Here is a 24,807-nt window from a genome sequence, read left to right on the forward strand (position 1 = left end):
TGAGGCTTAGGATAGAACACTGGGAGGGAGATGTCCTGGTTGATTTGAAATTGGGAGACCACCTTTGGGAGGAAAGCTGGGTGTGGCGTGAGCTGAACCTTATCCTTATGGAACACCCTGTATGGGGGCTCTGATGTTAAGGCCTTGAGCTCAGACACCCTCTTGGCTGAGGTTATCACTACCAGAAACACCACCTTGTATGAGACGTAGAGCAGAGAGCAAGTCGCCAGCTGTTTAAAGGGTGTCCCAATCAGTTTGGAAATAACCAGATTAAGGTCCCAGGTCAGGACTGGTTGTCAGACGTGTGAGTATAGCCTGTCGAGACCTTTCAAGAAACAGCTGACCATAGGGTTGGCAAAGACTGACCGGCCCTCCGCACCTGGATGGAAAGCAGAGATGGCAGCCAAGTGAACCTTTATTGATGACACGGACAGCCCCTGCTGCTTAAGAGGGAGAAGGTAGTCCAGTATAAGTGGTATAGAGGTGAGCGTCGGAAGCGGAGAGTGTTGCTGCAACCAGATTGAAAATCTCTTCCATTTGGCCAGATACGTAGCCCTAGTGAAGGGTTTCCTACTGCCAAGGAGAACTTGCCTAACCAGGTCCGAACAGGAGACCTCCATCGGATTCAGCCATGGAGCTTCCATGCTATGAGGTGCAATGACTCGAGGTTCAGGTGCTGGAGATGGCCATGATCCTGAGTTATTAAGTCCAGGAAGAGAGGCAAGATGACTGGGGCTTCCACAGACATCTCCAGTAGAGATGCATACCAGTGTTGGCAGGGCCAGGCTGGAGCTGTCAATATCACTGAAGCTTCTTCCCTCTGCACCTTGTGAACAAGAGGGATAGGCGGGAACGTGTATAGGTGATGGCCTACCCAAGGGAAAAGGAACACGTCCGCGACGGAACCTGGGCTGTGATTCAGGAACGAGCAAAACTGCTGGCTTTTCCTGTTGTGTCGTGTGGTGAACAGGTCTATCAGGGGAAAACCCCACCATTGGAAGATGAAGTTTGTGACATCCAGGCATAGGGACCACTCATGGCTGTGGAATGACTTGCTGAGATAGTCCGCCAACTCGTTCTGTACTCCAGGGAGGTACAATGCTTGAAGATGTATTGAATGCTCTACACAAAAGTCACAAAGCCTGACGGCTTCCTGGCACAGGGGAAAGGAGCACGCACCCTTGTTTGTGGATATAAAACATCGTCGTGGTGGTGTCTGTCATAATTGATACACATCTCCTGGTCTAGTGGGCTCGGAAAGTCTGGCATGCTAGGCGGACCACGCTCAGCTCTCTGACAACGTGGAGAGAGAGTTCCGCCTGAGACCAGAGGCCTTATGTCCTACGGTCTCCCAGATGTGCTCCCCAGCCCAAGGCCCCCACTAGGAAGGGGGACGGATGAGGACTGTTGAAGGGGGCCCCGCACACACTACTTGCGGGTCGAGCCACAACAGGAGGGAGTCGAGGACAGGGCAAGGCCAAGTCACGACCCTGTCCAAACTGTCCCGAACTGGCCAATACACTGAGGCTAGCCATGATTGGAGCAGCCGGAGTCTGAGCCAGGTGTGTTGCACCACATAGGTACAAGTGGCCATGTGTCCCAGGAGTTTCAGGCAATTTCTTTATGTGGTGGTGGAGAGCTGCCTGAGACTTCGAATGATATCGCCCAGGGCCCAGAACCTTGCTTCTGGGAGGTATGCCCTGGTCTGTGTTGAATCCAGTACCAACCCTATAAATTCTATCCACTGAACCAGGGACAGCGTAGATTTCACCACGTTCAGGAGAAGGCCCAGATTGTCGAACATCATTTTTATGAAGTCGAATTGTGCCTCCACTTGGGCCCTGGAGCAGCCCTTGATCAGCCAGTCATCAAGGTACGGGAACACCTGTACCTGTCCCTGCGCAGGAACGCGACTATGACTGCCATGCACTTGGTAAACACTTGAGGAACCACTGACAGGCCGAACGGATAGTGGTAGTTGTTCACCACAAACCTGAGGTACCTTCTGTGGGACAGTGTAATTGCTATATGAAAGTATGCATCCTTCAAGTCAAAGGCAGCATACCAGTCCCTTGGATCCAGGGAAGGGATGATGGAGGCCAAAGAGACCATGCGGAACTTGAGTTTCTTCATGAACCTGTTGAGCTCTCGCAGGTCTAGGATGGACTTTAGCCCGCTTTTGGTACTAGGAAACACCAGGAATAGAAGCCATTGACCTTCAGCTCCTGAGGAACCTCCTCCACTGCTCCCAATGATATCAGCAAGTGCACCTCCTGTATAAGGAGTTGCTTGTGAGAAGGGTCCCTGAAGAGGGACAGGGAAAGGGGGTGGAAGGGCGGGAGGGCCGAGAATTGAAGTGAGTATCCCCTTTCTACTGTTCAGAGCACCCATCAGTCCAATGTGATACAGGATCAAGCAGGGTAGAAAGGGGATAGTCAGGACAAGAAGGTAAGTCAGATTGGATCCAGCCTGTGTACTGGTGTGCTGTCCTCAAGCCTGCCTTCAAAAGGCCTGCTTCTGACCTGATGACAGCTTAGATTGACCAGGGTCCTGGCCTCAGGACGGGTGTGGTCTCTTTCTGCTGCTCCTATTCCTCCTCCGGGAACTGTCCTGTCGGTTCTGCAGTTCGTAAAACCAAGGAGGAGGTTGCGGCCTGAAGTGCTTCCGCTGCATGGAAGGAGTGTGGAGGCCCAGCAACTTGATAGTGGCTCGAGTCTTTTAGGTTATGCAGACTTTTTTTTGTTTTCTACTAAAAGAAAGCTGAGCCCTCCAAGGAGAGGTCTTGGATAGTCTGCTGGACTTCATATGGCAAACCAGAGACCTGTAGCCAGGAGCTCCTTGTCAATGGCAACCCCTGTGGCCATAACCCGAGTAGCCACAACCGCCCTGTCCAGAGCAGCCTGCAGCAAGGCTTGGGAAATAAGCTTGCCCTCTTTCACCAGAGCCAAAAACTTGGCATGGGAATTACTGTGGCAGAAGCTCCACAAACTTAGCCATTGCTCCGCAAGTATTAGAGTATCATATGCTTACAATGGCCTGCTGGTTCGAAATGCGGAGCTGCAAGCTGCCGGTCGAGTAGACCTTTCTCCTGAAGAGGTCAAGTCTTTTTGCCTCCCAGTTCTTCGGGGAGGGTCCCTGGTAGCCCTGGCATTCATGCTTGTTGGCAGCATCCACCACCAGGGAATCTGGTGGAGGATGGGTATACAAGTGCTCGTATCCTGTCGATGGCACAAAATAGCGTCTGTCTTTCATTTTGCTTAGCCCGGGGGGGGGGGGCGGGGCAATGAGGTTGGAGTCTGCCACAAAGTCTTTGTGGTGTCAGAAATGGTTTTTACGAGGGGCAGGGCAATGTGTGCAGGCCCAGATGGGGCAAGAATATCCACCATGGGATCAGCATCCTCCACAACCTCCTCAGCCTGGATGCCTAGGCCCTGGGCAACCTGCTGCAGCAATTACTGCAGATACTTCTTGTCCTCCAGAGCCGGGGCTACAGAAGTGCCCGGCACCGCTTCTTCTGGAGAGGAAGAGGAAGAAAGCCCCGGAAAGAGTGGCTACTCCCTTCCCTCTGTGCCCAGGGAGGTCTCATGGTGCCTTGGGTTCCAGGGATGTTGATGTCGAACCCAACAGTTGCCATGACCTTCAGTTCCGTGACTATAGAAGACTGTTGGTGCCAGAAGAGTCAGTGCCGGTGTCAGGACCGCCGGTGCCAATGGTACTGGTGACAGTGCTGATGCCAACGGCATCATTGTAATAGGCGGTGGTACCGTGGGAGCCGATGTCAGTGCCATGAGTGGTGGTAACCTGGCATCGAAAAGCGTGGAGCCACTCCTGATACTGCTGGAGCCGGAGGTGGTATAAAGTTAGCCGAAGCTACCGATGCCACTCTGGAATGGGACCCCTGGCTTTGCCCTTGGCTTTGGTGGAAGGCCTAGCGTGTCCAGAAGGGCCACTGTGTCAGGTGTTGCCATTGCGCCAGCCATGGTGCTGGGTAAGCATGATGATCCCGCCATGACCTCGATCTCCTACTCCTGTCAGAGTGAACAGAGTCAGACTCTGACTTAGAGTTCTCCGAGAAGGAGGACCACGGAGATGCTGTACTGCGAGGCACCGACAGTTCACAGCATGGGCTAGGGGACCTGCATGGCTCCCACACCTGGGCTGTTGGTGCTGTGGGGTGCTCTGGGGATGGTGAACGCCCTGGACAGGATGGTGCCAGTGATTCATTTCTCCTGGGAGGGGAAAATGGCGCTGTAAGGCGCAACAAGTCCTGGGCCACCCAGAATGCCTCCGGAGTCTATGGGAGCTGCAGCTGTGGACTCCGTGGGCCCCATGAGTGGACAGGGTCTGGACTAGACTGCATCACCACTGGGGCAGGAGTCGATGTGACCCTGGCAGGCGAAGGGGCCGAGGTGGTGTGGCCCGACTGGGATCTCACAGTGGCTGGTTCCTTGGTCTTGGCTGAGGGAGAGTGGCCCCTTTCCGGCCTCCTTTTCTTTTGTAGCAACAGCAATTGTGACCGGTGCCTACCCACAGCCTATACGTGGGAGGAGCTGTGACAGTGCCAAGAGTCTTGCAAGTCCTTTTTCAGCACCAGTTCCCCTGTAGATGGTGCCAGAGCGCTCCGCGCTAAGAAAGAGGTGGTGCTAGGCGCAGGATCCCCCAATCTGGGGTCTGACCGGGGCCAGAGCATGGCCTCCATAAAAAAAGGACTTTAAGACGTTGGTCTTCGTCTTTCAAAGTCCTAGGGCGAAACCCACGACAGATCTTTCACTTGTCTTTCTGGTGACTCTCCCCTAAGCACCTTAGGCATTAGGAGTGCGGGTCACTTTTAGGCATGCGCTTGCCACAGGCCTCACAAGTCTTAAAGCCTGGGGACCAAGGCATACCATGGGACTGGGAGCATTGCGGGTGGGGGGAATCCCCAAAGAAAACCTAACCACTAAAAATAACTACACTACAAGTACTAATAACTAATGGTAACTAACAGTATGAAGAACTATATACAAGGAACACTGTGAACGGCGTTTACCCAGGCAAGAGCGATGGAATGTTCCAGCTAACAGTCACTGGCAGTAAGAAGGAACTGAGGGGGTGGTGGGTTGGCAGGGCTCTGTATTGAGCCCTGTGAAGGCGTGACTCCAGGGGGCACCCAGGCTGACCTGAAGGATTCTGCTATGGAAAAAATCTTTGGCTGCCATGCACGCACACACCTGATTGGAATTGACATGAACAAGCACTTGAAGAAGTCATCCCCCACCTCAGCCTCATTCCCCCGAGTGGGTCCTGCAGTGGGGAGTGGGCATGGCTCCAGTCCTGGCTCGGCTTCAGCCCGTTTTACCTTTGTGGTCCATTGCAAAGCATCTGGCTGTTTGAATTTGGCCCACAGTCTGCCTATTGACTACCCCTAGTGTAACTAATCCACTTCAAATGCACACCTCTGGTTAATTCAGATTAATTTTCCTGGATGTCCCCCTACAGACAAGTCCTAAAATTTTTTTTCAAATGTGGCCTCTAATTTGTGTGCCTCGTTTTTTCAGGTCTCCCCTTTTAAGACATTTAGGACCTGACATTTAGGACCAGTCAACAGAAGCTATTGGTATTCAGTGCCTGTAAAAATAAGGCCTCAAGTTGAGCACTTCCAAACTGAACCAAATAAAACTGATACCTTCAAATCAAGACTTGATTTCTTTCTAAAAGATTTGCTCTAGTTTAACCACAAATGATTGGACTTGATTACTGAATTATTGAAAAAATGACTAGGTGAAGTTCTATGGCCTGTGTTACACAAAGGGTCAGAAACAGATCATAATGGTCCCTTCTGGCCATTCTGAAAATCTCTTAAAGAGTTAGTGGACACTTATGAAATTTTTCAGCAAAATAATTTGTTCCTTATGGAAATTTATATCTCCCCTGTTAAACACATATTTTGTGGAGGCTAAGTAGATTGTATTCACTGTTTGAATATTATTGCCACTGAAGTCAATGGAAGTGCACTCATGCTTAAAGTTAAGCATGTGTGGAGGTGTTTTGTAGGCTTAAATTTAAGAGACAATGACATTTTATAAAGCATTTATTTAATCAAGATAGTTTTAACCAACAAGCTGCTTGTTTTATTAGAGTTGTAAACAATAGTGAATTTAAACAATTTAATTTACATTAATTAATATGGTAGCGGCCATTACTCCATACAAAGCAGAAATAAAGATGACTGCTATATTATTACCTGGAGATTTTTCTAGCCTGTGTTTTTGTAATGCTCGGTTCTGTAGTGGAAATGCCACCCTCTGTTACAAGATCATCAATAACATCAGTGATACCACTCAGTCCAGTAATTTGCAGGGGATTGTCTATAAAACTCAAATTAAGGAAAAAACAATGTCGTTACTAAAACAGGAATATATTTCCAAGAAAAACTAAAATTAAAATATCTTAAAATCTTCACTTTTGAGCTCAGGTGGGCAAGAATATTCTCCTTATTCAAGAGCAAGTTACTCATACTCTTGTCTACCGAGTTGCCCATATTTCTACATGTGTATAGTTAGAGTTACACAGAACAATATTCTAGGTGTGACACACATCAATCCATTTTTAGTCAACAGATAAATACCTCTTCAATACACAACTACAGCCTGCCGGGTTGCATTTTTATTCAATAACTTTGTAATGGTTTCATTGTGTTAATTCTGACTTTTAATATGAGTATTTCAATGGAAGTTGTGTGTGCTGATCCAAAAGAAAAAATTAGCCGATAAAAGTAACATAAAAAAACATGCATAAACACTCATAATGTCTTACTTAAATGCTCAAAATGTGCAAAAGAAACATAATTTTCAGCGGACTGCAGGGTGTCTTATATAAAACATGTTTATTCATATCCTGTTAGTGAATGTTAAGGTTATTCTGATCCACGTTACATGTATACAACTGCCTGACTAGAAAAGCATTACATATATGCCTAGATTTCTATATAGATAAGATTTCCAGTTTGATACTCCATTTTCCAGTAGGCTTTTTAGAAATACAATGTTGGCAATGTAATTTAACAAAATCTGTGATTATTTCAAAATACTTACTTATCACCTAAATCTTCATTTATATGAATGTCTGAAATAGAAATAGCTTTAATCAATTAAAACGTAAATACATGCATTAACATCTAATTTCTGTGCAAATGTAACGACATACAGATTTGTTAGATGAAATATAGACTTTTCCAAACTGGATATGTTCATATTACAATGAATATGTGTACTATTGTATAGTCTTAACTACCTTGTGCTCATGACAGGATTTGGGAATACATTATCTATGGGCCACTAGCAAATTCACAGCCATGAAAAAATGTGTCACGGACTGTGAAATGTGGTCTTCCCCTGTGAAATTTGGTCTTCTTTGTGCTTTTACCCTATATTCTACAGATTTCACGGGGGGGGGGGGTAGACCAGCGTTTATCAAATTGGGGGTCCTGACCCAAAAGGGAGTTGCAAGGGGGGGTGTCACAAGGTTATTTCAGGGGGGTCGTGGTATTGCCACCCTTACTTCTGCACTGCCTTCACAGCTGAACAGCCAGAGAGCAGCTGCTGCTGGCCAGGCGCCCAGCTCTGAAGCCAGTGCCCCACCAGCAGTAATGCAGAAGTAAGGATGGCAATACCGTACCATCCCACCCTTACTTTGGTGCTGCTGCCTTCAGAACTGGGCAGCCCGACAGTGGCAGCTGCTGCCTGAGGGCCCAGTTCTGCAGGCAGCAGTGCAGACCTAAAGGTGACAATACTATACCATGATATCCTTACTTCTGCACTGCTGCTGGCAGCAGCGCTGCCTTCACAGCTGGGCTCCTGGCCAGCAGCTTCTGCTCTCCAGCTGCCCAGCTCTGAAGGCAGCGCATCTACCAGCAGCAGTGCAGAAGTAAGAATAGCAGTACCACGACCCCCTTACGATAACCTTGCGACCCCTGCACAACTGCCTTTTGGGTCAAGACCCCTACAATTACAACACAGTGACATTTCAGATTTAAATAGCTGAAATAATGAAATTTACTATTTTAAAAATCCTATGACCATGAAATTGACCAAAATGGACCATGAATTTGGTAGTGCCCTAATCATTTAGCATCACTATTATTACTTAGTGGTCAGAGACATTCAATGTAACAAATATCAATCTTGGCCCTTAGCTTGGAAGTTACAGCTCTCTGTTTAAATACAATTCAGTAACAATTATATGATCAGTCTGGCTTTTTATATCATTTGATGTTCACTGCTTATAAGCAGATCTCACTTGGGAATTGAGCTTTTAAAACAGTGGTGCCCACACTTTTCCTGTTGTGCCCTGCTTTATCAGTAATGGAATCTGTTCATGCCTCCCACCATTACTGAACAATTGGCTCAGCAGAGGACCTTGGGCTGAAGGCAGAGCTTGGGGCAGAACTGGGGCTCAAGGCCTGGCGGGGGAGAGAGAGAGAGAATGAGGACAGAGCTGGGCTGGACCTGGAGCCAGGAGAGTGAGAGGAGCTGGGGGCAGGAGTGGAGCAGGGAGGGGAAGCAGGACTGGGGCCAGGAACTGAGCCCAACCTGTGGCTGGGGTTGGACCTGGGAGTGGAGGAGTGGCCAGAAGCACAGCTGCAGCCGGGGCTTTGGACAAAGTGGAGCTGCGGCCAGGGCCAGAGTAGAGCTGGGAGCAGAGCAGTGCTGGGTGGCTCTCCCTCCCTGCCCTCCATGGGGGCTGGCCAGGGCCCCATCGCACGCCTCCAGGGGGGCATGCCCCACAGTTTGGGGATCACTGTTTTAGAATCATTAGCTAGGCTGCTACAGCTTGAGAGCTAGATTCCTAGTCACTCACCAAAAGTACATATAATAGCTAAGAATGTGAAAGAAGAGAAAGGCAAGAGAATTGTCATTGCACATACCGCCAAAGAGAACTGTAATGTCAGTACAGCTATTTACTTTGCACATTGAAATGAGGCTAGATGAAATAAAATGAGCATTCAGGCTAGGATACAGCATGGGGAACTGGTATTAGTGACATATAGCAACACATTTCATTGTCATGTGGTTGACTGGAGTTAAATTCTCATCTCAAGTCACTGGGCAGATAAAAAGGAGAGAATCAGACCCAAAATTATTTACTTTTCTTCAACAACATTCTAATGGAGGTATCTTTGGACATAACACAGGATATAATACCCCTCTGGACTGTCATCAAGCATTAAATGTACATCTGTACATTAAATGTGTGTGCATGGGTTACAAAAACAGTGCTTCTACACTCCTGAATGCATAAATCAAGCAACCGAGAAAAGTGGCATGATACTTCACATAATGCTAATAATCTCACTGCACACTAAGCCGTGGGGACCTTTGTTGGGCTTGGCAGAGAAGGTGTATTGCTCCTTTAAGGGTGGTTAGAAAGCCAGAGAGTTACCTGCAACATGGAGGCAGCTCCATCCCAGGTCAGCATGGGGATGCTGACCTATTAACCCCTGTGACGAAGTGGGGATTTTCTTGTTTTTTCCTCGTTTTCCAATGGTTTGCATGCAGAGGGGGTGGAACTCAGTTTCCCTGGGTGTTACTGGGAGAGGAAGTTTGTTGTTACAGAGGACCAGCGAGGGAACTTGGGACCCCAGCCAATGGCCTGGAGAATGGATACCCCAGCGACTGGTGACCTGGAGGCCCAGCTCAGGAGTCGCAGCGGGTTCTGGCTAGTGGGAGGACAATGGGTTGTGAAGAGAGGACACCGGTGACCTAACCAGCTGGTTCCAGCCAGAGGGGGCCAGAGCCAGAGGACAGATGAGGGGAGAGGAGGCCCAGGCAACCCTGTTTACCTGGAGAGAAGACAATGGACAGAGGCGGGGCATGGGGCCGGTGATATCAGATGCCCAGCTGGGAAGCAGGGGGGCTCTGAGCTGGAGAGGGAGAGCAGGCAGGGCCCACCTGGATGCAGGGGAGACTTGGATGTGCTATGCTGAGGGAGGCCAGGCCTGAGGGCCCTGAGAGTTTCCTATGCTGTGTTCAAATGCTCAATAAACCCTCCTGTTTTATGCTGGCTGAGAGTCGCTCTGGTCTAGAGAACAGGGTGGCATTATTCCCTTTGGAAGTGGAGGCCCTGGGGGTCCACAGTGATTGGACTTCCTGAGGGGACCCATGGCGAGGGAGAGGTGCAGCTCCAGGAGGTGGAGGGGCTGAACCCCCGAAAGAGAGTGGACCCCCGAGAAGGGCTGTCTCACTGAAGGGGGTTTCCCCCACAGATCGCACGGGGCCAAGCGTGGGCACAACCTATGAGTCCGTGACACCCCCTCCCTGAGGTGACTGGAAGAGCGGGGAACTATTTATGCTCATATCTGGGCAGTGAAAGGCCTCTTTTTGCCTGTCAGGCAGAGCACCACCCACCTTTTTAGCAACGTAAGTAGTTGAAATACCAGGTTTTCATTATGATCCACTTTGGGCATTATGCTAGTTGCTCCTTTTGGGGGTCTGGGAAGCAGTTTTTCCTCACTGCCAGATTGGTGGGGATTTTTTGCATTTCCCACAGTGGACTGGAGTTTTGGGGGAGAAGGGAAGAATGAAAGGAGGGGATTAGGCTATGAAGTCACAACTCATTATGTAAGTGCAGGTACTCCATAGGGAACAGATACAGTGATCAGATAAAATGGATTGGGAAAAGATTTAAAGGAGGTATTCACTGAAAGAGGAGAAACTGTGGGAGGGCACGCTGCTGTGGGGTCGGGACTCCTATGACTGGGTATGGCAGGGAATCAACCCCTCCCCCCTTTAGCTCCATTGACCCTCAGTCGAGGTGGGGAGGGGAAGGTCCTAGCAGTCTCCTTGGGTATATGTAAATGATTATGGAATTACCTGCACTGTACATTTTTATCTGCTGGGTACTCCCAGACATTTAGGAATAAAATTTGCAGCCTAACTAAACCACATCCAGTGTCTCCTCTCCTCCTTCCAGCCTAGCCAGACAAAGAAAGATTTCAGCAACACAAAGAAATGCGTCAACTTGCTTTTAAACAAGTAAAGGGGAAAAAAGGTAAATTAAAGAATGATACCGGATGATGACTTTATACGACCCAGAAGGTTAGCAGATGAATTTGCAGGGGAAAGAGAGTGAGCTTGCAAGGCTGTATAACTGGTTACAGAATGTTCAGGTCTTGAACCCTCCTCTTCTTCATCCATAAGATCTTCAAAGTCCACAGAGCTCACATAATGTGCTGATGCAATGGAAGAATTAATAGACACAGTAAGTAAAACAAAGTAAAAAAATCCAAACAAAAACAGAAAATGCAGTGAAATAGTAATATATTTATGAATTTGTGTTATGGATTGATTAATATACCCTTCTAACCAAAAAAACCCCAAACCCAATGTATTCAGATCACTGTGCTGCTGAAAGTTAACCAGTTCAAGTATGGAGCCATACTGCCCCAGTCTGAGCTCCAGGAGTAGTTGTGGCTCCTGGAATTGCCAGGTACATGGTAGCCTGCCCATGTGGAGGACTAAATTGTGGCTCATCCATCAATTTTGTGTATCAATACAGAATGTAGCCATGATCTGGCTGTATATTTGATATGAAATTATATGATGATCCCTCTTAGCCTCAATTAATCAATACAGAGCAGCAGAGCTACCCATATACGTATTTTCAATCCATTTTCTAGACAAAAATAATCAATTACATAATCAATACCTCACCACTAAGAAACCAATTTAATTGATGTGACCTTTTATTAAATCAGGCTAAAGGGTAATATTATATCCTTTTAGCCACCAAAACGGCATGAATAATGTAATTTTATTACAACATGAGGAAAACATTCAGAGGGCAAATTATCATGTTTTACAAAATTAGTGTGGAAGCCAATGCAAGCACGGCATTTGATTTTACAAAATAACTGCAATAAAAACCATTATTTCTAAAACCCAAGATCAGGTCCTGCATCTTAGTTGTAGAAACAATTAAAAGTATATCAATAATTTCTAGTCCAATGTGGTTGAGTAAATTCCCTTTATATCAGTACTCTAATTTTCTACCTGTCATGTTACCTCTTCTTGATTGGTAACCTGATCTTTTCCCAATTTTGTAATTGAGGTAACATTACTTTAAGTGGTAATAAATTTGCAAAATTCCATGATTCAGCACAGGGCCCAACACTCCTCATTTAGCAGGACACATACCTTCATCAATAACTCCAACACCTTCAGAGAACAAGGAAGCTGCACCCAAGTTTGGACTGGCAGCCATTCCTAAATCTTCTATTGTTTTTACTGTCTAAGAAAAGAACTCACATACTTGATAAAAGTATTTTTGATTAATGTTTTGTTTAACTGAAACAATTATATATCAAATATTCATGAAAGGATTGTTTTAAACAGAAATAGCTGTTTAACATTTTAATAAATATATTATTATTCAAAACATTTTCAACTAAATAAATAAATAATTTGGTTAAGACAGGAGCCAAAGGAGCCCTAACTGAGTCTTGTTCAATTGGTTCACGTAAACAGCTAAATCTTTAAAAAACATACCCTGCTAACGTTTACAATACTATTCACATGAGTAGTCCCATTAAGCTCATGCTACTCATATGCCTAAGGGCTTGTCTACATGGAGAGTTAGTGCGTAGCAAGTCAGGGTGTGAAAAAAATGGTTACCCACCTTCTGTAATTGTTGTTCTTTGAGATATGTTGCTCATGTCCATTCTATTCTAGGTAGGTGCATGCGCGCCCACGTGCACAGTCGTTGGGGACTTTTCTCTTAGCAGTATCCATAGGGTTGGCTGCAGTGACCCTCTGACTGCTGCAGTCATGCGTCGGTATATCAAGCGCCACCGATCCTACGTCTTCTCAGTTCCTTCTTGCCGGCAATTCCGACGGAGGGCAGGAGGGCGATTATGGAATGGACATGAGCAACACATCTCGAAGAATAATAGCTACACAACGTAGGTAGCCTTTTTTCTTCTTTGAGTGCTTGCTCATGTTGATTCCATTCTAGGTGACTCACAAGCAGTATCCTTGCAGGTGGGCTCAGAGTTCACAGTCTAGAGCAGTGCTCACCAACCAGTCGATTGCGATCTCCAGCAGCAGAGTGAGGATCCCTGCCTGCCCCAGCCCCACGCTGCTCCAGGAAGCGGCTAGCACAGCCCCAGGTGCAGAGGACAGGGACACATCACCTCAATATTAGTGCACATAACAAAATTCATGTGGTGGGGGTGGGGCCAAGGGGTTCGGAGTGTGGAAGGGGACTCAGGGCTGGGGCAGAGGGTTGGGATGTGTGGTGGGTGAGGGCTCCGGCTGGGGGGCGGGCTCTGGCGTGGGGCTGGGGATGAGGGGTTTGGGGTACATGCTGCCCGGGGCTGTGATGGGGAGAGAGAACCCCCCCCAGTTCTCTCTCCATGCAGCAGCACCTGGGCTGTGGGGGAGGGGCGCCTCTCCTTCAACCGTGACAGATCCGGGTCAGGGCTGGGTTGGGGCCTGCCTAGCAGGGCCTGATGGTTAGACGCCCAAAATTGCAGACTGGCTGTCGAATAAATTTTCCTACCAAACAAGTCCAACTCTTGGCATCTTTATTTTTGGGTATGCCACTGGCCTTTTGTTGACAGCAGATACTACCAGGGACCCTGCTGGAGGGTGGGTATACAGATATTCAAATCCCTTTGCCGGGCTATAATATTTATTTTTTGCTTTTTTGGAGGTAGACTGAATGGAAGAGGCAATTTTCACGACCCCTGGGAGAATGGGCATTACAACCCGGGCTAGGGTGGAGGAGGGTATGACATTGAAGAGGTCATTCGATTCCTCTGCTAGCTCCTCGACCTCCAAGTTCAGGTTAGCAGCTACCCTTTTGAGCAGGGCCCTGTGCTCTTTGAAGTCATCAGGGGGGGCTGCTTGCTTGTGAGGGACTCGCCACCGCCTCGCCCTGAGACAACGAAGAAGACTATAGCGCAGGGGGTGGGGCAGCTTCCTCTTGCCTGCCTGGGGACGGCTCCTTGGGCATTGGGGCCCATTGCGACACTCCCGCAACAGACTCAGCACCATGCTCTGATACCCGTGCTGGCTGGTCCAGAGGCAGTTTGTCTGATGAGGCCTGAGAGGAATGGTGGAAGTACAGGACCGGCATGACAGGTACACTCCATGGACTCCAGTACTGCCACTGCAGGCCACTGCCCCTGCTGCTGCTGCCAGAGCTGTGCCTGTCTCCTAGGTGATGGGTTGAACTCTCCCTCCGACTCGGATCACTGCCCTTCCGGTGACCAGAGCAGAGCCATAGATACCTGAGTCTGTCGGCTGACCCTCTTCAGCAACCAGTAAGGAAAGGGCAAGGAATAGTGCCTGCCCAAAGAGCAGTACCAGTGAGTCGGAGACCAGAGCCACAACTAGGAACGATCCCGCACCATGGGGGATCAATGCCAGGGGGACGGCCTAGGCAATGGGGATCTGCGCCATGGCAATGTCTGGTGGGAGGCCTGGCAGTACCATGGGTAAGGGGATTGGCATCATGACTCGGGTGTCCCATGCCTTGTAGGTGGCAACCTTGGTGTTAGGGACCTGGGTCTTCTAACCAGAGACTGAGGCTGCAGTGCCAGGTTCCTAGGCCACGATGACAGGGATTGACACCTGTGGTCCAGGGACGCTCCGTTGCTTTAGAGGGAGGTCCGGGCCTTAACTGAGTTCATCACCTGGCTTGGCATCTGCAGTGCTGGATGGCCTACTTGTTCCTTGGCTGGCGGGGGCACCTCAGGCACAGGTGGCCCTACGAGCAGCCGGGATCCCCTGCAGCTCCCAGGAGTCGGATCCCTAGCTGGACTAGGGGGTCCGACCACAGCAGTACCCTAGCGTAGCTCTGGGGTGGGCACGTGGCCTAACACAGGTCCTTTGCCCAAAGCCCCCTTGTCCTACAGTGCTGACAGGCCCTTGGGCTTCAGACGCTTCTTGAGCGCCAGCGAGGGGGAATGGTGCCAGGCAGGTTCCAGTGCCGGCGGTGCACTGTGCACCGATGCCGAAATAGTAGGTGTGGAGTCCGATCGGGAGCGCTCCAAGGCAGGACGAAGCAGAGTCTCCATGAGGAGGGCCTTCAAGTGGATATCCTGCTCCTTTTGAGTTCAAGGGCGAAAGTTTTTGAAGATCCTGCACTTGCCTTTTCTGTGGGATTCCCCCAGACATTTAAACAGCTATCGTGGGGGTCACTAATGGGCATCGGCTGGGTACACGATGAACATGGCTTAAAGCCTGCCCTGTTCCACAGCAAAGTCCCAGCCAGGACTCTAACTACTGAAACTATTAGCTAACACTTAACTTAATAGCCAGACTAAGTACCTAACAACTAACTACAAAGGAGACACAACAATGGGGTGAAAGAGCCGCTAATACTCTTGCGATGCAAGACAAGGCGCTCCAACCGTCACAGGCAGTAAGAAGGAACAGAGAGTGGGTAGGGTCAGCGGCGCCCGATACACTGATGCATGAGCGCAGCACTCAAGGGGTTCATATTGGAAAATCCCGGGAAAGTGGGTGCCCACCCATTGCTAAAGGCCTCTCCCCCAGCCTAGCGGGAGGGACCACTGGACCCAGGGACCAACTGATTACAGGGGACAACTAATGACAAACATGGATGGGAGTGACGGTCAAAGGTTCAAAATAAGGATACCGGATGAGGACACCGAGCAGAGAACCCGAGACAGTGCCCACTGCTCCTCAAAGCTGTTGAGGGAGCCAGCGGACGCTGCCCAGTGGAACTCTGCCCGGATGCGTGAAACTAGGGAGGAACGGAAATAGGCCCCGCAGTCGCAGAGCACCCCCTCGTCCAACATCCTCCTCCTGGTATTGTAGATGGACACTTTGGCCAGAGCCAGGAGAAGGTTGACGAGGAGGTCTCGTGACCTCAACAAGAGGTTCTGGAGGAGCCGGAATAGGGGCTGCAACCTGGCGCACTCAAGATAGGCGTGCGCCAGGTTCTCCCTCATGCCGCTAAAGGGGCAGGCCTCAGGTGTAGGGGTGAACCGCGCCAGGTGCACGCCTGTGCTCACGGCTCCATGAAGGAGCCGCCAACTAATGTCCCCGGCAGGCCATGGGACCAAGGTGGAATAAAGGCTGGCCCACTGGGGCTCCTCACTCTCTTTAGGTGGAAGATAGTCCTGCCATTTGGTGTCGGGGCGGGACAAAAGGGTGAGGAAATGTAACGTATGGAGCACGACCATGTATAGATGGTTTCTGGGCGCGGTTCGAAACCGGACCAGCTGCAGGGTGTGCAGCCAGCTCGGAGTGTAGGAGCGGGGAGGCCGGGGCGGCTCGCGGAGCAGGGGCCCGAGAAAAATGTTCGGAGGGCCAGGGGTGAGAGGTGGGCGGGGAGCGCCCTCTCACAGGGCTTGCCGCTGGAAAGCGAGAGAATCAGGTGACAAGGCGGCCTTCACCTTCCGGAGTACGCACCTAGGGGTCGGAAGGGTGGAAAGCTCCATGCGTCGTCCAAGCACGCGGGGCTCCACCCAATCCCCCGTCATAGTCCAGGAGGTCTCCGACTCTGGTGGTTTCTGCCAGGACCAACCTCCGACACACCGCGGGAGACTCCGCCACCTGCACACGGAGATTGAGGTTGTGTAGCAGGGCCTCCGAGAAAAGCTTCCAAGTCCGGAGGAGGTCCAGGTAGAAGACCGGCAGTTCGGAGAGGTCTTGCGGAAGGCCTCTCAGATGGAGAAAAAAAGGAGGTGCCGCAGCCGACCCTACAGATACAGCTAAGGCAAAAGTCTCCAACAAACTGTTCACATGGGCGTGCCACACCTAGAATAGAATTGAAGAACTATAGTGCACCCTGCTATCATACACTAGATGTTCAGCAGTGCACTTTGACATACACCCGTTTCAAACAGCAGGACATAAAAGTATACTACAGAATTTTTTTTTCAGGGTGTGATAGCCAAGTCCAAACGACCAGCTAATGCACTACAAGCTAGTGTGCAGCAGATTCATAACCTGGCTTGCTGCTCAACTAACACTCTGCATAGACAAGCTTTCGTGTTTTCAGGAGTGCACCCTTATAATATGGTAGTTTTTATACATATTTTTATGCTGCTGAACTATTCTCATATGGTTAATTTAAAATAAGTAGCAAGGTGCACTACAGTTTCACACTCTGACTTGCTACACACTAACTCTCCATGTAAATGGTCTAGGTCAGATATTTCAAAATTCTAGCAACACACGAGTTTCCAAAAGGCATGAAATTTACCTGTGCAAACCAAATCAAAATTGATAAAGCTAAAATTTGATCCATCGTTTGTCACTGTCCCTGAAAAATATTTTTTAAATGCTTTCAACTTCTTCTGCTACCCCAGCTATTTTATGCTTTACTGCCTCATTATCTTTTTGGATGTGCTAACAGCTTGCATGATAATGTACAAAGTAGATGGCTGTGAAACATCACTTGACGTGATTCCAGACTACATGCTGGGTCAGATTCTCAGTTGATGTAAATCAGCATAACTCTGTTGAAGTAAGTAAAGTTATGCTGATTAAACTCCAGTTGGGGATCTGGCCACCTGAAAGGACAATTCATTGGCTCAGGTTAATAAAGTTACTTCCGTTCGGTAGTAAATTGCAATTATACTTTTAAATTGACGAAATAATAAATAATACTTAGTAGTATTCATCAGATGTTCTCAAAGCAACATTTTACAAGAGTATATTATTTTCCACATTTTTAGGATGATTAAACTTTGGCACATTTTAGATGGAAAATTCATAAGAAAATTAAACTAGATGTACCATAGAGAGGCAAAACTCTGTTGCTGGTTTCTCAGTTCTCATGTTTTGTCATGGCATATAGGAAATTGCATTTCCTAGAATTTATACACTGCAATCCAAATATACTATATAATCAAATGGTATTTATTTTATTTATATATTTAGATTTATAAAAATGGGCATCTAATTACCCTTGATAAAACATTTTTCTTTATAAAAATAAACACACACTAAGTAAATGTCATAGTTAATGGTTTCCAGAAATCCAGTCACTCAGTTAATCTGTAACTAAAACTGCAGTTATAATTGCCAAGAATTTTCTAAAACTTGCCAAAAAGAGGTCTCCTTCCCAGCCTGTAGCAATTGGCATTTAAAATCCACAGAATTCTAGGTTACCTAAACATGCTGGGCCAGCTCCTTAGCTGAACAGAGCTCTGACAATTTATATCAACTGAAGATTTGGCCCTCTGACAGTAACAATGGAAACCAAGAGATCCAGCACTAAGGGTGAATGGATGGTCCATTATTCTCTCTTTCTTAAAGTATACAAAAAAAATCATTCCAAAATGTAAATTCTAATTTTAATTGAAAGAAGGAAAAAAAATACAGAGTTGTCTGAACATACCAATTTAGTATTGCTGAAATCCTTCTCCATATTGTCTGCTATGTTTTGTAGTGCCTGCAATTGTATATCCATTTCCTGCAGCTTTTTACAAAAGTGTTCTTTGCTAATTATTTTGGGTGATAGTCCTGTAGAGTGAATGATCCTGACATCCTCATGCAATAGGTTCCAGGTTAGATTGTGTCTACCAGCAAGTGATTTTATATCCCTTTCTTGCACTGGGAACAGATCATTTTGATGGTCATCTCAAAATAATAATAAAAAAGAACACACACAATACAGTGAACTGTAAATACTTCAATAACGGGTATATGTGTATCAGTTATGTTGATGTTTTTGGTGTGGATTGGAAGAATGCAGGGTCCATCCCTATAGGAGTCATACGGTAAATGGTCTTTCTGTGAATAAATCTCCCCCATCCTACTTGGAGAATGGGATCAGTCACCACTTCCTGCATCCCAGGACCTGCAGAAAATCTGGTGATCTGTGTTAGAAGGGAGGGCTGGGAGATGCACAGTGTCCCCATCTCCCTGGCAAGCGGTGGTAATTCTGCAAAAACATAATGCAGGTTGTAACTGCATGAACCTTCTGATAGACGCCACCTTCCCCTCTACAGTATTGAATATCATGGCAGTGTGGCTCTGCTGCAGGAGGATGGCATTATGGAGAATGGTGAAGAATCACAGAATCTCTCAGGAAGAGACATGACCTCGAAGAGAAAGAGAAAGCACAAAGGAATTCTGCAGAATTTCTTAGGAGGGATGGCCTCTAAGGTGGGGGAAAGACAGAAGGTCTCTTGTGTGGAAGTGCAACAATGCTATAATGTTATAAGTGCTATAATGAAGGATTTTTGTGAGCAATTATTTTCAACTAAAAAAATAAAAATAGAAGAGTAAATAAGTGATTGTTACCTTTTCTCTGAAATTCATTAGGTGGAATTGCATTGGTAACAGAAGCTGCCATGTGATGCAGCTTTGCAGAAGATGGAACTTCAAAGTTCTCCTGCTGTGTGGTAACCATCTCTTCTGTAGACTCAGCTATAGTAGGCAAATCCTTCAAGAGATCATTGTCTTCAATGTCAATCACATTGATATATGTGTGTCCAATCTGAACCACAGCAGAAAAAATTTAAAGGAATTATACAATATGTATTTTGGGTAGTACTATGGCTAACTGTCCTCTTTTCTAATCCATTGTCTTTGGTTTTTGAATTGAAATAGATAATTGTTTATTTCAAAGACTAGATAACAGTCATTTTTCTATAAAGTTTCATGCAATCAACTCATGCTGATGAGACGAACCCAAACTAACACAACTGGTTACATACAGCATGTTATAACTGTATTATCAGAAAATATTTCTGAGTACTAACCAAATCAGGTGCAGTATCAGACCCAGAGGATGGTAAAAGTCTCTCCCCTACTTCTGTGTGGAACCTGAAGTTTAAGTACATGTCTGGTGGCAACATCTGAGGAACTCTTGAAACCAGATGTTCTATGAGAAAGGAAATAATGGTTAGGAATACAACATACAGTAAATATCCCTGGCATATTATAAAAACAATTTGGAAACAGATTCCACTAACTCAATCAAGGAAAGCTTCTGTTATCCTTTGACCAGAATAAAGTGACATGCTATGCTATATTGTTGTTTAATAATTATTCACAATAAAACGGATTATTACAACATTATTTTTCATTTTGGTGATAATCAACAAAAATTTAAAAATCAGTAATATCAAAGAAACTGTGAACTTCTATTAGTTTCCAGAAACAGTTCTTCAATTAAATAGTTAAAAAGCCCAAACCTGATACTTGCTCTAAAACTCATAAGAACACATTGTTAGCAAAAACTGTAGCACGCATCTTCGTAATGCATTAAATTATCAGATGGTGGAATGGTTTCGCGAGAAAAGTAGCACTGTCAAAATTAAGCACGTGTGGGGAACAATCATGCGCTGGAAGGGGGAAGTACCTAGGTAATTTAATGGATCTCTTCCACCTCTAATTTCTAGGGGTCTAGGCTAGATTAATAAAATTATAGCAATAATCCTTTTGTTGTCTGTAAATTCTAATGGAAGATGTAGCACAGCTTTGTGGCTAAAAGGATATTTCCATTACAAATCTCATTTTCAAGGTCTTATATTTGGCAAAAACCAAATAAAAAAAAAATTCTCCTGCAGAGCCAATTTGCACAAAAGAGAAGTATTTTTATCATAAAGAACAAACCAGATTCTATTCTGCAGAAAAATCTTGCTTGAAAAATCACGGCCAGATCAGGGGAAAAATTGTTCCTGCCAGTAAGTGGAAAAACTGAGTAAGGCAGCCTGCTCAGATATGGAGCGACTGGGAAATGACAGATATGCATAAAACCACAAAAGTATCTGCTAATACAGGAGAACAAAAATGTGGACTATAGAGTCATGAAATGCAGTCACAATCAACATTTTCATATCACGAATCACTGTTATTTAGTTAGATTTTAAGAACAATTGGACTAAAATTAATGTCTTCTTCATGATATTCTCCACTAGGTACTGAAAACATCATATAATGCAAAAGTGTATACAGAAAACCCATGCAATCCACAGAATGACAAAGAAAGGCAGAAGGCACACCTGTTGAAGGAACAGAGGTGATAGGTTGGTTTTTACTAAGTTCAGAAGCTATGTCTTCAGAGCCAGTTTCTATATCCTGATAGGACTTGAGAACTTGAATGGTATGAAAAAATAAAATCAAAATGGATTACTAGAACAGGAAAAATGTTGGGAGAGCAGAAACCCATACAGAAAACATTTGCTTACTATCCATTAACAGAAACTATATAAGAAAAAGGAAGTAACCAGATTCTAATGCCTAAGATCTAAATCTTAGTTCTAAACTGCTAAATCTAAGCCATAATGTGGACAAAATGCCAAATGAAATCAACAGGAGTATTTCCAGAGAAAAGACTTTGGGATCTGGTCCTCAGGAAAAAACTGACAATCGCTTTATGTTAAGAAGAGATTTTGCATTTTTATTTGAATATCTGTAGGAACAGGAATTTCTATTGTTTTATTATTTATTTAAAATAAGAAAAGATTAAAATACCAAAAAATATAACAAGGTAGTCAATATTTTTAAGCTTTTTTGATTATAAAAATGAGCAAATACTGCAATACACAAAAGCAGATCTGGAAAACAACTGATTGCAAGAGTGTAAAACAAATAGCACAAACAGATTATAGGTGGCATTTTACCTGGATCTGTATTTGTGCTTGCATCTTGAGTTTCTGCGGGTTTTTTCCTTGTGGAAGCCATGCAGTGTAGACCTGCTGAAGTAGTAACAGCCTCTCCCACTGTGTCTAAAAAGGGGAAACACATAATCATTGTCCTCTCTTAGAGCAAGAATTATTTTTAAAGAAAAATATACCATAAACTAGCCATTTCAGAATGAAACAAACTAAATAACTGCTGTAATTGTATTTATCTGTTCTACAGTTTTTAAATTAGAAAAAAGTCAACTATTATTTCAGTAAGCACGCTTTATAAAAATATTGGTGGTGCCCGATTTAAGACCTAATGTAAAAGGATCCAACTCCACTGAAATCTATGTGGTTGTACCTACTTAAACCAAGCCTGAATTTGGCCTAGTAAATTTTAAATGAGATATCTTTTTATATAATAAAATTTTGTACTTGTCTCATGTTTTAAAGAAAAAATGTGTGTGTGTGTGTATATATATATATATGTATGTATGTTTTATTTTTCTTATTTTTGGCTTGTATTTCGACAAGGCAATCACCTATTTCTCCAATACCCAAGGTCAGGGAATAGATTTTCCTCTCTTTTTGCTCCTAGCAATACTAAGTCTGATATTGAATTAGTTAGTTGGAAGGAAGGATATCAGCCACATTTTCCCCCATGTGCACTTTTGACAGGTTAGAGAAGAGATCATTTTCAGAATAACCTGGGCAATTTGCTCCCAGAGGCACCGTATATTCCACGTAATCAAAATTTTCATTTAAATAAAAGTGGAGTAATATCTATTTTATTTAAACTACAGAAATTTGTTATAAACCTTGAAAAATATATTTTCTAACTGTTTTTTCCCCAACAAGTACAGGTAGCGTGATCACTGCAATGAACACCTAATTTTCCATTCTTTTCTTTTTCTCTCTCTTTTGCAATATTCTAGGACAGAAACAATACAGGGACAATTTATACAATTATAAACAATACAGTGAACTCATTTACTCTCATGTAAACCTGGAGTAACTCCATTCACTTCAGTGGAGCTATTCTGAGTGCACATTTATGTGTAACCGAGGTCAGAATCCAGCCCACAGACCCTAAATCTGTGAGGCGTTGTTTGTTTGGTTGTTTTGGGAGTACCCTTCAAAACTCCAGTGCCATGAAAGAGGACTAGACTTATGGTTTCAACTCATCATGCATTAATAGAGATTGTCATGATTTTATTGGGGAGATCTTGCAAGCCATGATGGTGTTCGCTACTCTACACTGCATGATTTGAGATGTTGCATCTTGATGTTGTCATGTCTTCATTATGCTCAGCAAGGCAAAGAGTTAAACATATCAACCTAGGAACTCAGAATTTAACCAGTTGGTTCTTTCTGTGACATCTGACAACATTTTGAAAAAAAAGATAGAGTTCATGACTTTAGACATGATTTTTTTTTAAAACACGAAGGTACATACCAAGTGAAATGACAAAATCATCTCCAAGATAATGGCTGGATTCTGCTTGCTGATCCTAATATGAGAAAAATGTGATCAAACCAGTGTTACAGGATTTCCTGATGCTGTCAACTTTTAAATAAAGTTATGCTTCCTTTGAGCAATAATTTTAAAACTCATTAGAAAACACACTTTCCCCACTCTTCTTCTTTAATTCTGGTATTATTCCTGTACTGAAGTGGCAGTAGGCAGCCATGCAACTCCCTCAACTAAATTTATATTTTAAAACTTTTAGGGATTTTTGAAAGAAATATTTAGGCTGCTCCTCATAACAACATAGGTCACTTTGGGCAATTTTTTTTTTCATTTTAACTAATCCGAGTTTAATATAGTTCTTTACAGATCTTTACATACATATAGGCCTACCAGCCGGTCATCAATTTTAAATGCCATTAGGAGGCATTTGAAAACAAAAGGACAGGGCTACACAATCGCTACACATTCCTCACATACATGCAACAGTTCTCCAAAGCTGCAATGTATCCTTACAACCAAATATTGAGGGTTCTGTCAAAGTGGTAAATAAACTGACCTTCCTACATGGAGGCAGATTCTTACATAAATGGCATTTCCAGCCTCTGCTTGGCCTGAGGATTAAAAATCCAGAGACCAAACTTGACAAGATTAGGCTGCTGGTATGCTGAGACCACTACCTACCATGCTGATCAGTACTGCTTAATTGTTTCCTTGTACTGCCCCTTCTGTCTGTTTCTACTCATCTGTTGTCTCTTATCTTATACTTAAGTTTGCAAAAAGGGACTATCTTTTTTGTTAATGTCTGCACAATGCCTGATCACTTATTATTATTATTATTATACTTGGACCTTGGTCTAGGAAGCAAAGCACTACTCTCCAAGGGCCATTTTCTACAACTCTAATTCACTCTACATAGCACTTATTCACATAAATACTCCCATTGATTTCAATACGACAATGTGCATAAGTGCCACTCAGTGAAAGTAAAGTTTGCAGAATCTGGTCCTAATCCATCTTCCTAATTTCTTTTAACCGTAACGATCCTGTCACAATGGTTAAATTAATGAATGTAGTGATCAGTTAAAACAACAGTAATACCAGGTGGTTTAGCTTCTAGGCAAAACAGATAATGAGAACATCTTATTAGTGCTCCAAAATCTACACGGATTACTAATTCAAATCTAGGTACAATTTATGCTCCTGGTCTTTTATCTATTAAGCCTTACATGTGAGCTATACACCACCTCTCTCTCTGTCTGCACCCTGAGTGGCAGTTGCATTTGGGTACGGACACTGAAGCAATTGGCCCCAGGGCAGGACTTGTAAGCTCCAAGAGCAGAGCATTCCTGAAGAATTTGCTATTTACTAATATTCACCCGAGCCAAAGTCTTCCCACCCCACGGTAAGGATGCAGGGACTAGAACCCAGGTCTGCTGAGCCTGGGACAGCCAATGTTCCCAGAGGATAACCAGGAGGATATGCAGAGCACACCCAGGAAGCACTGTGGAGAACAGGCGCCACAGGAAGTACCACCTAAAGGACCCATCGTAACAGTACACTGAAGCCCTCTGATGGGCCAACCATCCTAATAAACTGTGGAGGGTGCCCCAAAAAATTGTCTGGGCAACCACACAGGCTTTGGGCCTGCTGCGACTCTGGACCTCACCTCATCTCCTGATCTCTCATCCCAGCCTGACTTTAACCCTGACTCTTGCTTCCTGACTCCAGCCGGGTGCTACTT

At 45.3% G+C, this 24,807-nt stretch overlaps 1 protein-coding gene across 19 annotated transcripts in view; it reads right to left on the minus strand.

Moving 5' to 3' along the window:
* CPLANE1 (ciliogenesis and planar polarity effector complex subunit 1) overlaps window positions 1-24,807 on the minus strand; it is a 180,200-nt gene that overhangs the window by 21,799 nt on the left and 133,594 nt on the right. For 11 of the 19 annotated variants that reach the window (XM_073343779.2, XM_078852755.1, XM_073343783.2 and 8 more), the window contains 11 exons: window positions 23,052-23,106; window positions 21,593-21,697; window positions 20,972-21,064; window positions 19,727-19,848; window positions 19,266-19,461; window positions 18,358-18,599; window positions 12,174-12,267; window positions 11,048-11,209; window positions 9,421-9,567; window positions 7,074-7,104; window positions 6,224-6,355 (listed from right to left, as the gene is read on the minus strand). In XM_073343779.2, the coding sequence (XP_073199880.2) occupies window positions 6,224-6,355; window positions 7,074-7,104; window positions 9,421-9,567; window positions 11,048-11,209; window positions 12,174-12,267; window positions 18,358-18,599; window positions 19,266-19,461; window positions 19,727-19,848; window positions 20,972-21,064; window positions 21,593-21,697; window positions 23,052-23,106 (1,379 nt within the window). Of the gene's footprint in view, window positions 1-6,223; window positions 6,356-7,073; window positions 7,105-9,420; window positions 9,568-10,389; window positions 10,532-11,047; window positions 11,210-12,173; window positions 12,268-17,269; window positions 17,528-18,357; window positions 18,600-19,265; window positions 19,462-19,726; window positions 19,849-20,971; window positions 21,065-21,592; window positions 21,698-23,051; window positions 23,107-24,807 lie in introns of those variants that run through there. The other 8 variants (XM_073343777.2, XM_073343776.2, XM_073343780.2 and 5 more) reach the window with 8 other exon arrangements.

This window comes from Lepidochelys kempii, chromosome 5 (assembly GCF_965140285.1).
Source record: "Lepidochelys kempii isolate rLepKem1 chromosome 5, rLepKem1.hap1, whole genome shotgun sequence".
Lineage (NCBI taxonomy): Eukaryota > Metazoa > Chordata > Testudines > Cheloniidae > Lepidochelys > Lepidochelys kempii.